The sequence below is a fragment of the Microtus pennsylvanicus genome, chromosome 15, assembly GCF_037038515.1.
Source record: "Microtus pennsylvanicus isolate mMicPen1 chromosome 15, mMicPen1.hap1, whole genome shotgun sequence".
NCBI classification, from domain to species: Eukaryota; Metazoa; Chordata; class Mammalia; order Rodentia; family Cricetidae; genus Microtus; species Microtus pennsylvanicus.
In genome coordinates, this window is record NC_134593.1 from 68074465 (window position 1) to 68089196 (window position 14732).

At 50.0% G+C, this 14732-nt stretch overlaps 1 protein-coding gene across 2 annotated transcripts in view; it reads right to left on the reverse strand.

The window, feature by feature from the left end:
• The window catches only part of Abcc4 (ATP binding cassette subfamily C member 4 (PEL blood group)), a 204686-nt gene extending 194920 nt beyond the window's left edge, over positions 1-9766 (reverse strand). The window contains exon 1 of one of the 2 annotated variants that reach the window (XM_075949138.1): positions 9522-9766. In XM_075949138.1, the coding sequence (XP_075805253.1) occupies positions 9522-9595 (74 nt within the window). In that variant the 5' untranslated portion in view covers positions 9596-9766. The remainder of the gene's footprint in view (positions 1-9521) is intronic. The other variant, XM_075949139.1, reaches the window with a different exon arrangement.
• Positions 9767-14732: the final 4966 nt, after the last annotated feature.

A 14732-nucleotide genomic window follows, 5' to 3' on the forward strand; every position in this document is an offset into this window, starting at 1 on the left:
ACAAAGCAGGCCCTTCCTGGATTCAGACAACAGGGAGGCATTGGCTGCCAGGGGCAGGGCTGCTGGAGGAAGGAGGAAGCGGGCAGCAGAAGTCACGTGGTGGAGACCTGTTCACTGCCTGCCAGTCAGGGAGGAGGCAGGGGTTGGGTGGATGCCAGCACTAGACCGGCTTTCCCCCTTCCCCTGTTACCACATCCAAGCCCTCAGCTCACGGGATGGGGGTACCCGTGCTTGAGGTAATGCCCCCAGAGACACAAGCATGGACCTCACCCATCTTCCAGGTGACTTTAAATCTCGTCATCTTCACAACAAAAATTAACAACCACAGTAAGTATATGCCAAGAGAGAGTCTAATTCTACCAACTCTGAGCTAACCAAGCCCCTGTGGCTCTATCTTGCCAGGGATCACAAGGCATTTAGAGAAAGACCACGGACTAGAACTCAGGTTTGCTAGCTCAGGTTTCACACGACACTGTCCAGCTTCTAACCTGCTTATATCCCAGGTAAGAGAGCAGCAACTCCGAACTGAAGCGGGCCAGTTTAAGATGAAAATGACCGTTTGCAATCGACGACCAAACACATGAAGTACAAATGGTTCAACTCCGCCCCGAGAGATGAAAGCGCGCAAACACGAGTTTCCAAACCCAGAAAGCGAACCATTTTGATAACTTCTTTTAAGGTCACAAATATTTCAATAAGACTTTGTCACTTGGAGAAACTAAAAAGACTCACATGAAGGAAGACTGAGGATGTAGCTCAGGGGCGGAATGCTTGTCTAGTGTGCGCAGGCCCTAGGTTCAATTCATAGCACCGCCACCCAAAACAAACAAACAAAGCCCCAAAAAGGTTAATCTTGTAGCGATCCCTACTGTCTCCATTTATTAAGGGGCATGTGTAATAGGCAGCCATATATACTCTGCCAGGCTAACCACTACCAGGATGACAAGGTCTATTTTACAGTTGAACAAACTGTATTGTTGAGTGAGCAACAGGTTTCCTGTAAAGACCACATTTGGGGCCTGCAAATGCTGAGACCCTTGGGACCCAGCCTACCAGCTTAAGCTGTCAATCATCTCCCTTCTGTTAATTAAAACATGGGCATGGTGGTGCGTACTGTAATCCCAGCACTGGAGGCTAAGGTAGGCAGGTCCTCCAAATTCAAGGTCAGCCTGATCTACTGAGTTCCTGGATGGACAGGGCTACACTTAGACACCCAATCTCAAAAAACAATCAAGCAATCAATCTCACTTAATAAATTCTGATATATGCATTTGAAAAGAACAAAACATAAATAAGACTAACACAGGGGAGAGACGGCTCAGCAGTGGGAGCCTGGGCTCTTGCAGAGGACCAGGCGGTCCGAGCATCCAGCGGAGTGGCGTGGCGGGAATCCACATCTCTGGCCTCCCCAGGCACCAGCACTCAGGTGCACGTAGCCATGCACAGAAACACATAAGCACACAAAACCAAAAGTAACAAAAACGATCTCTAAATAATAAAGGTAACACAGGACAAACGTGCATCAGCTGTGTTGTTAGAGTCGGTGCATGCTGGACGGCCGGCAAAGGGGCCTCGAAAAAGTAACATCAAAAACAGAAAAGGTCAACTGGGTCTTGGTCATGACCTGACCAACAGGACACCTCAAGAAAGACCTACAGATTAAAAAGCAATGTATTAGATGAGCAATGTTACTCTCATTTTATGTAAGAGTGGGATTTATACCATTTTACATAGGTGGCACTTCCTCTCCACTGAGTTCCTCCCTGCCTGTGTATCTCAGATGCTCTCCGAAGACAGCGTGCAGAAACAGCTGCACAGGTTGGGAAACAATCCCAGACCAGAATCAAAGGCATCTGGAGTCAGTAATGCCTGACTCAACCTGCAACCTCACTGTGCCCACCTGAATAAGAGCGTGTTTCCCTGTATCCACAGCCTGTGCCCTCACTGGGAGGACAGCGCCATCTCCTCACGCTGTTCCTGTAAGGATCAAATAACCCACTATGCCCAAGATCCCTGCCCCCACTGCCACCTGCTGAGCACCACAGGGCTGACTAAGCTCTGTGGCAACCCTAGTCTTCACACTTTGAGGTCAGCAAGCCCTTGGGGAGAGAGGGAGAGAGAGACAGAGAGACAGACAGAGAGAGACCTAAAAGGGAGTGGGGATAAGGGTGGTTCAGAACTCTTGGCCCAAATATAGGGAAGTTCAGAGAAATGCATTGATTTTGGGGAAGCTGCAATCGGGCTCTTGGTTTTTACTGTCCATCAGAAACTGAAGGAATCTTTTAAAGTTATTTATATCTAGATGATACTTCCTAAAATTGGGATTCAAACTGGCCTAAGCATGGGCCGGCACTGGGTTTGTATTTAGTTTTCTCTTGTTATTGTTGGTTTGGGCTACCCAGGTAGTTCAGCTGCAATGGAGCCTGAGAAATTGCTTTGCAGTGTCAATGACAAAGAACTCAACCAGGGCTGGGGCTGGAGGTCTGTGACGGGGGTGCATGTTCCTCACAGAGCTGCAGTTCTGTGACAGGTGTGTTCTGAGCATGTGTTCATTTAATCCCAGCTCCATGAAAAGGGAAAAGAAAACTTTACCAAAACAGGATGGTAAACATCAGAGAAACAATTTGTATCCACTGAGCATAGAGGTAAACATCTGTGATCCCAGAACTTGGGAGGTAGAGGCAGGCGGATCAGAAGCTCCAGGACAGCCTTGCCTACCCAGCAAGTTTGAGGCCAGTCTGGGATACATGAAACCCTGTCTCAAAAAAACTAAATAAGAAGAAATAATTTCCATAAAGAAGCAACTGAAGAAGGCAATTTGAGAATATATTCATAAAATTCTGCACCACCAGCCAGGCTCCACAAAGTGAATCCTGCCAACACACCAACGGCTTTCCTCCTGGGAATGACCACCCAGGAGACACAAAGCCTCTGGACTCCCTGACACTTGTGGAAAAACATAACCTCCCATGCAGTGTTGGCAGGTGGCTCAGCCACACCTTGGAGCGTGTTCTCAAGACCTGTTCCTTACTAGGGCTCAACCTAGCAATTTTGAATGGCAGCAACAAGCTGCTCAACTCTGATATCGATAACATGAACGAAAATAGAGATAGTGCGGCAGGTTATGTGAGGACAAGCCCCAGAGACTGAGAGGCCGATGAACTGTGCCACGCACCAGCTAATGCCACCCCAATGGCTCCACTACAAGCTTCCCCATCTCACTCAATAGTGTCTCCATCCTGCCTTCTGCTGAAGCCAAACCCTCAGAGACACCCTTCCTGTCGGGTCCTGCAATATATCTGCACAGACCTCCAGGCTAAAGATCAAATAAGACCAAGCGCTGTAAAACTATGAGAGTCCCACGGCTGCCAAGCCTGAGAGGGACTTCTCACAACGCGTCTGGAAGCACCTGCTCAAAGACACAGCCTAACTGTGGGTCACAACCCCGTCTGGAGTCACAGGGCTGAAGGTGAACTCTCGCTTGCTCTTGAGAGCAACAGGGGGCTCTTTGGAGCAGGGTGGCCCCAAGATGTTCTAAGGCAATTTTTCTTCTACTGAAAGAAAAAAGAAAAGGAAAAGTCACAGCCAGGCTTGAGGAAACACCGAGTTTCCCTGAGGCTCCCAAACACCTGCATTTAGTGGGCATTTCACGAGTGGGTGAAGAATGAATGAATGAATGATGGATGGATGGATGGATGGATGGATGGATGGATGATTCCATGGGCATTTTAAAGTCAAAGAGTAGAATCTGATGCCAGGCTATAAGGCTTAAAAAAGGGATGAGTGGAGAGTTTAATTGTTAACAATTGGATAGATGATGATGCTAACAATCAAATGGCAGGAGGGAGGGAGGGAGGGAGGGAGGGAGGGAGGGAGGGAGGGAGGGAGGGAGGGAAGGAGGGAGGGAGGGAGAGGTCCTAGTAAGGGTTACCATTGCTACGATCAAACACCATGACCAAAGCAACTTGGGGAGGAAAGGGTTTGTTTAGCTCCCACTTCCACATCACAATTCATTACTGAAGGACATCAGGACAGGAACTCAAGCAGGACAGGATCCTGGAGGTAGGAGCGGACAGGGAGGTTATGGAGGAGCGCTGCTTACTGGCTTGCTCCCGGGTCTGCTTTCTCCTCGAACTCAGAACCACCAGCCCAGGGACAGCCCCACCCACAGTGGACTGGACCCTCCCCCATCAATGACTACTAAAGAAACTACCCTACAGGCTTGCCTGCAGCTTGATCTTGAGGAGGCCTTTTCTCTGTCGAGGTTCCCTCCCCACAGGCGACTTCAGCTGTGTGAAGCTGACAGAAAAGTAGCCAGCACAGGAGACATACTACAGGTGTGTGTGTAGGGTGTGCACACACGTGTAAAAGTCACATTCATTCGCCCACGACGACCAAAAGGCCTGCTAGATAAGGTCAGTACACACACTCCTTCAGTCAGCCCGCCTGTTTACCGCCCACCAGGCAGATGGCTGCTGAGCACTTCTGGCCTTGATGGGCACACCTAACACATTCTGACGATACAGACTTCGTCCCAGCTGTGACACAGTCACCTCCGAGCTTCAAGATTCCTGAGAAGTTGCCCAATTCCTCTGGACCTCAACTCTTCACTGTGATACTGTCTGCCTCAGAGATTGAGGATTAAATTTCTTTTGGGTACCATGTAAAATGGAACACAATATACACAGGTGTTGGTGACAGCAGAGTTAACGCTCAATGAATGGAGCACTCTGCATGCCTCTCAATGTGTGGTGGGAGGGTGCACAGATTCTCAATGAATGGAGCACTCTGCATGCCTCTCAATGTGTGGTGGGAGGGTGCACAGATTCTCAAGCCCTCCCCCTCCCCAGACTCACCAGGGCCAGAGTTCCTGAGGACTCCAAAGTGGGGGATCCACAAGAGACCCATAGCCTCTGCTTTTCAAGGCATGCTGGAGGCCATTACTGAGGCAGGGAATGTGTCTTTATCTGTCACACAACCACTGCTCTGCTGACTTCTGCTTTCAGTGCTGGGCGCTTCGGGTATTATGTAATATGAAGGTTTCTTAAAGGATTAATCTTAATAAGGCTGAAACTCTCCTTCCTGCTCTGGAGGGCAGGACTTTTCCTTTGTTCCCACTACAAACCTGGCACTCCGCCCATTGCCAGCAAGGCCAGAGTCGGCTCAGCAGGTACAGCTGCCACCAAGCCTGATGACCTGAGGGAGGTTCATCCCCACACATGGTAAACATTCTTCTGACCACTCATGCTGTGGCAGGTGTATGTGTGTGTGTTTGGGGGGATGTTCATGTATGTGTGGGTATTCGTGTGTATGTGTGTTAGTGTGTGAGGGATGTTCATGTGTGGGGGAGGTTTTCATGTATGTGTGTGTGTATATGTGTGTTCATGTGGGGGGTCTTCATGTATGTGTGTTCATGTGGGTGTGGGGAGGTGTTCGTGTATGTGTGTGTGTTTGCGAATGTGTGAAATGTATTTTTAAAAAACTCAAAAAATGGTACCAAATGCCACAGTTCAAAACAAAACACTGCTGAGCTGGCCATGGTTCACACCTATAACCCCAGCACTCAGGACAGTAAGGTAGAGGCAGTCCCTCCCTGTAGCGTGGGCTAAAACGTGGCACCCGGTCTCACAAAATAAAATGAATAAATATATACTCAGAATTGCTAGCCGTTGACAGGGTGGGATGGGGGAATAGGGGCACACCACACCTCCACGCCACACCACCAACCTTCTAAGCCATCTGCATTTCTACCCTCCTGTCAGGAGCTTTGTCTACGCCAAGACTCCAGAAAGTCTGTCCCATCACTAGTGGCAGTTTCTACAAGAGCATGGGCTTTGCAAGATTGACATTCCAACAACAGAGACTCCGCCAGCGACAGGAGAATGAGGACATTAACTACTCTCTGAAACCAGACACATCTGTCCCCCGGAGTCCCTCAACTGGCACCCAGGGAAAGTTAACCTTGGATCTGCTGGACAACCCAAGGCCTCCTGGGGAGGAGCCCTGGCCTGGGAACAGAGTACACCCAGACACCCATAGGCCTTGCTGGATGTTGATGACAACAGCAGGGGGCAGCAGGGAAGCAGGACAATCCCTGGAAGAGTCTGGAGCTTGGACCACCACCTCATACCCTGCTAGACACACACAGCACTTCCTAAGCTGTACCGTTTACTGCTGATGACTGGCATGCCGCACCTACTCAATAAACGGTGATGGGAAAATGTGCCGTTTTGAAAAGGGCTGGTGCCTATTTTATATCAGCTGCATAAAGAAATTCTGGCTGCCTTTGTCGTTAGCAATAAAATACACATTCGCTAAGAAATAGGTACAGGGAATCTAGGCAACTCTGGAATGTAAAAAGATGTACAGACGGGGCAGGAGGTGTGGTCGGTGGTAAGTGTTTAACCTGTGCAATGCCTGACTCCAACCCCAGCAGCAGCAGACTGGGAAAGGGGACGCGGGGACACCAAAATACACGCCATGGACATACGCAGCATGATCAATTATTGGAGACACTGAGCTCAACAACAGTGGAAAACTATAAATCACAGTCAGAAAATGTCATGTCTTAAAGGCACCGCAGTGGCGTCCCCAATAAAAACTAAAGGGCCTGTAGCAGGCTTACTGCTTTGCTTAAAAGGGTGTGCTCCTGAAAATAGGTACATTGAAAGAAATGTATGCAAGACACAGTGAAATACCAGCAGGTGTCGTAGGCTAACAGAAATCATCATCCTTATTCCAACCCGTGCTTCAATGGTCTTCAACTTCCTGAGAAAACAGTCATCTCTTGAAATCCACAACAATTTTCAGTAGTCATAATCACGTATGGCGCAAAAGCAAACTGTTTTACAAATTCACCGAATCCTAGGCAAGCATATTGTTCTGGCTGTCATGGTCTGGCTGGGCGGCTACCAACTCGGGAGTTTTGGAAGTAGACAAGTGTGGGAGGAAAAGCAACCACTCCACAAGAAGATGAAAACACAGGCTTGCCCTACAAAGTGGGCAACTGCGAGAGGCCCCTTTCTGGCTTTCCCATCTGCAGCAAGGCAGCTGTGAAAGGGAACCTCTAACCTAGAGACAGAAAAGTAGACACACAAGATGTCATCGCTGTCCACAGGCGGCTTCACCAAGTCATAGCCCTCCCACAATGCCACCAGGATGCATGTCAGCGCAGCGGGCCATCCTCAGCCTTCATCAGCATCACCTGGACCCCTTGTGAAAGACACGGATGGAACAGGACCCCACTGCTTCTGATTTTTCTGAACCCGTCTGCAGGGTCACTGGAGATCCTGCATCGTTCTAATAAGCTCCCAGGTGATGCTGCTGCGGCCCTTCTGACTGCCCAGCTTTGAGAGCAGGTGCTGGAGAAGACAGCAGATGCTCCACAGACATCATCTTCAAGGACAGGAATGGTAAGGACGTCCCTTGAGGGAGATAGCCTATAAGAACAGGAGCAAATAAAACTCCTCCTCCATACCTGGGAGAACCAACCCCCAGGGAAAAGCAGCACACAAGGCAGGTTTCTGGGAGCCGGACTACCCAGGTGTGGATCCTGCTGGACACTCAGCAGCTGTGTGGTCCTAGATAGGTGAAATCAAAATACCTGAGTCTGAGTGTCTTCATGGGTGTAAACTAGATAGAGGGAAATAGCTCATTTCTCTCCAGCTGGGGAGTGGAAACAGGTGCCTACCCAAGCCAGCAACGGGAGGTCCTTCCTTTTTTTTTTTTTTTTTTTTTGAGGCAGGATCTCTCTATAGCCCTCACTGTCCTGGAACTCCCCCCTACCTACTGAGTGCTGGGATTAAAGGCTTAAAGGTGAGTGATACCTCACCCCACAAAGCTATTTACTTACATTCTTTAAGAATGTGTATTGACAGACATAGGCTCGACACCTATATTCCCCGCACTCAGGAAACTGAGACAGTAAAGAGGATTGCTGGGAATTCCAGGCCTTCAAGACCAGCCTGCGCTGAGAGAGACTGCCTCAAACAAACAAGATCGAGGTGCTGTCCGAGCAGGTGTCATTTCCTCAGGCGCAAGTCCTCTTCCTTTCTTAGCCCCGACAGGTATGTACCACTCACACCCAGCTCTCCCTTCACCTAGATTTTGAAAGTCCACACACAGAAATGTCAGCAAGGGCTCCCCGTCCTAGCCAGGAGGTGGTGGCGCGTGCCTTTAATCTCGGGAGGCAGAGGCAGGCGGATGATCTCTGGCTCGACAGATGAACCCAGCCTTGTCTTCAGAGCGAACTCCAGGGCCGCCAAGGCTACAGAGAAACCCTGTCTCGAGAAACCAAAATAAAAGAGTTCTGCGTCCTGCCAAAAGCTCAGGAGACCAAGACTGTCCACCTGCTTTGAGTTATTTTTTTATATTAATTTCACCCATATTCCTCCTTCCTGCCTGCTCCTCTCTACCAAACGTCCAAAGTCAGATCCTGCACACATCATATACGAAATTAAAACAACAGTTCACGACTCTGAAATTCCCTAGGTGTTCCCATCTTATAAAGGTAATACTAGAATGTGAGAAAAATGAAATGGCAGAGGCCAAGAAACAAAAACTACACTAGTTAGCCAAGCGTGAGTACTACCCAGCCCAGCCTACTAGATGGAAAACTCAGGAATGTCACTTACCTAAGCCTTTTCGCTACAATAAGCAGGGCAAGGCTGGGGCCAGATCAGGGAACCCAACAGTGGTGTCTAGCATGGAGACAGTGGGTCCTGTCTCCAAAGACACGAGATCTTCAGAAGACACCACACACACACACATACACAAACACAGGTTTAAGAAACTCATCCAAGAGCAAAGTAGTCATCAAAGGCAGAAATGAGAAGTCCATCTAATAGGGAAACACATGGCTGTGTGTCGTCAAGGGGAAAACCTCCCGCACATCTTGCTCAAGATCAGTGTCCCCATTCATAAGTAAAGAAGGCATGATAATGAACTCATCTTTTACCCACACAAGCTCAGCCGTACTTAGGTACCAGGACACACACTGAGGGCCAGAAAGAGAGATGGGGTCCCAGAGGTTATTAAACTCCCCTGCAAAGACACACACAAACAGCTACGGTGGCTATCCGTGGAGTTCAAAGATGTCTAGGGAGGTGTTTCTGAAGCCGGTGGGGACACCAGAGCTTGGAGCGGCGAATAGACAAGACCAGGTGTTCACATTTGCTTTTTAGTTCAAAGAGGAAGAAAAACGTGCAGTTTGGGCACGGAAGCTGGACCAGAGAAGGTGAGGAGACATGCGGGGGCAGGACAGCGAGTCTGCACCTCCCACGGATCCCCGAGCTTGCGGGTGGGAGCCACCTGTGCCTGCCACCCGGGCTCCCGGCGTGCAGCTCCGCCGTGGAGCGGCGCAGGCGTGGGGAGCCGGCGGGGACCGCAAGCGGCGCGGCGCACGCGCGACGGGGGGAGCCCGGAGTGTGCGGCCGGGCAGGGAACGCATCCTCCGAACGCCTCGAACCGGCCGGCGAGGAGCATCTCGTGGACGGCGAGGCGGGCCCAAGCGGGGCACTCACCAGAATAACAGGCGCGAGCAGAGGTTGGCGTCCTGCAGCGGGTTGGGCTTCACCTCGGTGTGCACGGGCAGCATCTTGCCTAGGGTACACGCGGCCGGGCGGGAGCGCGGCGGCCGTGTGCGCGGCTCCGAGAGGCGCTCCCGGCTGAGAGGATGCTGGAGCTCCGGGCCGGCGCGCCGGTCCGCTCGGCGGGCTTCGCAGGCAGCGGCTTCCGGGAACCGGCCCGCCCTGACCCCGCCTCCCGGGACTCCTCGGGGCGCCCGCTACGCGCCGCCGCCGCCGCCGCCTCCTGGAGCCCGGGAGCTGCGCGTCGCGTGCGAGCACAGTGGGAGGGGAAGGCGGGTAGGGAACGGCGTAGACCACGCGCAGGGAACGAGCGGCGGCCCGGGGAAAACGCGAGGCCGGGCTGCACGTGCTCGGGACCCGCGGCAAACTTTGCCCAAGTTTATTAAGACCGGCGCTCCAAGCACCACCCTGACGGTGGCGGGGGCGGTGCCGGCTGTGCCCGCCCCCCGCGCTCAGAAACGCCCCGTGGACTGAGAGCTGCTGGAGACCGGGTGAAAGCGGCCCGGCTTTGGCTGCCCTTCCCCTGGCGTGTTGCCTTCATCAGGACCAAATAGGGCGCTGTTGGAGGTTCTCCGACCTGCAGGCCGAGAATCTGACCCGGAACAGCAGCAGGGTTTAACAGATCCCCTCTGCAGACCTGAAAGCAAGCGGTGAAGACACACTGGATTAGAACTCAAGGATGTGAAGAGATGGATGGATATTGCCATTTCGGGCGGGCGTGGCGGATCTCTGTGGGCAGTTGGCTGCCCTCTTAGCTTGGGTAGGGGAAATGAGATAACACACTTCACCAAGCTAGCCCTGAGAGGCTAGCAGAGGAACAGTGACAAAGGGAACAGATATCCCAGGACACCTTGGTGTGCCTTTCTGTATACCTACTCCACTTTTAATTTGAATAGTGCCCCTTTCGAGACGGTTATTCCTATTTTATGAAGCAAACTCAGATTCAGAAGATCCAGCTCCTCCAAATCTTAAGATGAGTGATGGATGATGAAATCTAATCTGTACTCAGGTTGTGGACTTGGACCGTTTAAGAGGTGGTCGAGAAACATGAGCCTGCACCAACACAATGGATAAGATGGCTTCCCAGCTTTTGGACGCCTGTTCACAAGCCCTGGGTTCTATCGGGGTCTTGGTAACGGCCTCGACCGTTTCTGTTCACTGCAGCACCGGATAAAGACGCGCAGATCTGAATTCATGGCGCGAATGAGTTTCACCCTTCCCTCTGACCAGAGACAACTTCGGAGGAAAGGGTTGCTCTCAGGCTTACACTGGCAGGTAACAGTCCCTCGCTGCTTGCTCAGCTCCTGGCTGCTTGGAAGGACTGCTGCCTGCTGAGTCAGGCCCGCAGTGGGCCTGACCTTCCGGTCCACTCACGACAATAAGAGATCTCTCAGGTAGCCGCAGGCCAAGATGATCTGGGCGGTTCTTCAGTTGAAAGTTCCCACTTTCCCTGTGACTCTAGGTTGGGTTGGGTTGACAAAAAATAGCCAACTCCACTTTCATTGGTCATTTCCCTTGTATGTTTATTTAAATGGCCTTATTGACAGTCTTTAGGGCCTTAGTATAAATAAGAGTTCACTTAGAAGTTGAGCCGTCTGTGATGGGTCCAAGCCCTTAATTCCATCACTTTGGAGGTGCAAACAGAATCAACAATTCAGGGTCATCTTTGAAGGAGAGAGGCCCTGTCTCAACAAAATAAAAATAAGTAAGTAGAGATAAAAGTAATAAGCCAGGCAGGGAGATCGGAAGTTCAAGATCAATGGGATACCTGGGGAGTTCTAGATCTGATTGGATACATAGGGAGAGACTCTACAAGAGAGAGAGGAGAATTGGCACAGGGTCTCATGTGCCCCTATATTAGCCCTCTAACTCCAGTTATAACCGGGGATGACCTTGAACTCCCAAACTCCCTTCATTCACCTTCCAAGTGGGGATCACAGACCTGTCCATCAAGCCTGCTTATCAATGGGATTTGGGGGCTGGGGAGACATCCCAGTAGGTCATATGCTTGCCTTACAAGCCCAAGGACCAAATTCATCCCACCTCCAAAGACAAGCATTGTGGCACACATTCCTAGATGGGCGAGAAGGCTAGTGGATCCCGGTTCCTGGGTATCCGGCCTACCCTACCTACTTCATAAGTTCCAGGGCAGTCAGTGGCCCTGTTTCAACAAGAAATAAAAGGTAGCTGGTACATGAGAAACAACAAGGTTTTGCCCAGACGCACACACAGAGACTTCATATATAGCATATAGAAAGATAGATAGATAGATAGATAGATAGATAGATAGATAGATAGATAGATAGACAGATAGATATAAAGTCTCATCTACTCGGGATGCTAAGACAATAGAAGGACAGATGGATCTCTTGAGCTATGGACTTCAGGACCAACCTGAGCATCATAGATATATCTGTTTTTCCAAAAAAGAGAAAGGATAAATAAAAGTCAGGTACATAAAGTAGCAAAATGTTGATCATTTTGAACTGAATGAAGTTTACCATACAGTATCTTGGGCATTTCACGCATGTTTTCAGACTTCCTGTTGCAAAAGGAAGCTCTCTTTCCCCGGCCTCCCTTTCTCTCAGAGGTTTCTCAGATAAGGCCATGTGTAGGAGCCAACCTCCAGGCAGGGCTCACCTCATTTCTGATGCTCTTTGAAACGCCCTATGTTTTCTACCCGGTGCGTTTGTTCATCGGCCAGTTCCACTTCAAAGCCCAAAAGCTTGTTTGCTAAAGTTAGAAGTCTAGTGGCTGGCCTTGCGCCTGGCCCGTCCCCTGTGGCTGTGCTGGGGCTGGTAGGCTCCTCACTGCCAAAGCCCTTAGTCGCTTCGGTGTTGACTGAGATGCTGGCTTTTAGGGTTTTTAACTAAGTGATTTTGAAACTTGTTAACATTCTTTTCTGAACACTAACTTATGTGGCATTTAGAAGAAATACTGAGAACCAGTGTCTCTGGGTAAAGCTGGGAGGGGGAGGCCTTAGGGGAGCAAGGTTTTTGACCCCTTGCTCACACTTCCTTTTCACAGGTCTGTAATGAGTTTCTGAACCCCACTCTTCACTCCTCAGGTTACTGTGAGCCTCAGCTCCGCAAGGCATTCTGAAGACAACATACGAATCAAAAGAGCTATTCTCATTTGTTCTGCCAACGCTGGGATTAGGGTATAGTTGTTGGCAGAGTGCTTGCTTAGAACGAGGTCGTGAGTTGACTCCACAGACACACACACACAATGGACACGTGTGCATATGTAATAAGTGTGGGGATTCGGCAGAGGTGTGTTGGTAGAAGCCTAGAGAGAAGTCCCTTGTGTTTTCGTTTCAGGAATGCTCTCTTTGTACTTTACAGTTAGACAGAGCGCTAGCGTGCAAAGCTGGAAGAGCAGCCTCTGCTCGGAGTTGCTTGCTGGCTTGGAAGAATCTGGCGTTACGACTAAAAAGACAAACACTAACCAGTGTCAGAGAGGAGGAAGCTGGAGCACAGCCCCAGACAGCACTGATGACGGGGAGCTGGAGCGCCCTGGAGCAGCTTAAGCTTGCAGGCTTAGGCAGTTCTTCAAGAAGTCTAAGAGTCAAGCGTGACTCAGCAGTTCTGCTGCGGGGAGGAGGGGGGAAGAGCCGAGAGAAGGAAAGTGCTTATCCACTGGAGTGCTGGGATAGCAGAACAGCAGTATTCGGAAGGGAGGAAGGAAGCACGTGACCACTACGGGCACATCAAATGTGGCATAGCCATACAGTGAAATATTACTTGCCACTTCATAAAAGAAGAAGAGATCATCCAATTCACAGGGGTTAACAGCATGAACAAACGTGTTAAAAGTATTATGGGGCAGCATGAACGAACATGTTAAAAGTATCATGCATGGAAGGATGGAGACATGCTTCAATGCGGAAATGCACTTGTCCTTTCAGAGAACTGGGGTTCAACTCCCAGCACCCACATGTTGGCTTACAAACATCCTTAACTCCAGTTCCAGGGGCCCCTACACTCTCTCTTGATCTCTGCTAGCACCACACATACAGGCAAAACAGTCATATAATAAGGCATAAATTTCAAAATACATATTATATTTAAAAAAATATATATGGGGTGTATCACGCACACATACACCAAGCTTGGGCCAGCAAGATGGTTCAGTGGGTAAAGGCACTGGACACCAAGCCTGACAACCTGAGCTCCATCCCTACGTGGTGGGAGGCGAGAACTGACTGCCCCAAGTTGTCTTTTGACTCCTGCATATGCACAGTGGCACACGTGTAGATCCGCCTGCAGAAACACAATAAATTACAAGTTGTCTTCTGACTCCCATGTATACAACACAGTGGCACACGTGTAGATCCGCCTGCAGAAACACAATAAATTACAAGTTTTACAGAGCCATTCAAAATATCATGCAAAGAAAGAATAGAGGAGGAAAATACTAAGATGCCCTCTGCTGTGTGTGATTGGGGTCGGGGGTAATCAGCTTTAAAAGTTTGTTTTGGCTCATACTCCCTGAAATCTAAGTCCAGGGTCACTTGTCCCTGTTATTTGGCCTGTGATGTCACAGTACATCACGACGGTCCCAGTGAGAGGTTAAGGAAGACTTCAGCTCAGGCTCCTGGAAGCCAAGCAGAGGGAGGTTACCCCACTATCTCTCTTGGCAAACGACCAAGCTTCCCTGCCAGGGAAGGTGCTAATTAAATTACAAAAGACAGGCCTGGTGGTCCAGGCGATCCCAGCTGCTCGGGAGGCTGAGGCAGGAGGATCACAAGTTCAAGCCTGCTTGAGCTACACAGCCAGTCCAAGGCCAGCCTGGGCAGCTAAGCCAGAGCTGCCATCAACATAAAAGTCAGCGGTGAGTGGAGGTGAAGCTCAATGGTAGAATGTCGTCAGGCACGCACAAGGCTCAGAGTTTGAGCTCAAGATCACAAAAAGTCAACTGAAGATCATATAACTCATGAACTATATCCCCCAAGATTCGAGGTTCAGTAAAATACAGGTATATATGTTATACTCAATACATAGCATCCGCAAGCATAAGCTAGCAAACACAGTTTCTGCCTTCAGGTTGGTCAGCATGTACTGGGGTAGAATTAATCGACATTTTTATTTATTGTGCATCTCTTGTCTGTGTGCCTGTGTGTTATGTGCGTGTGTACCTGCGCAT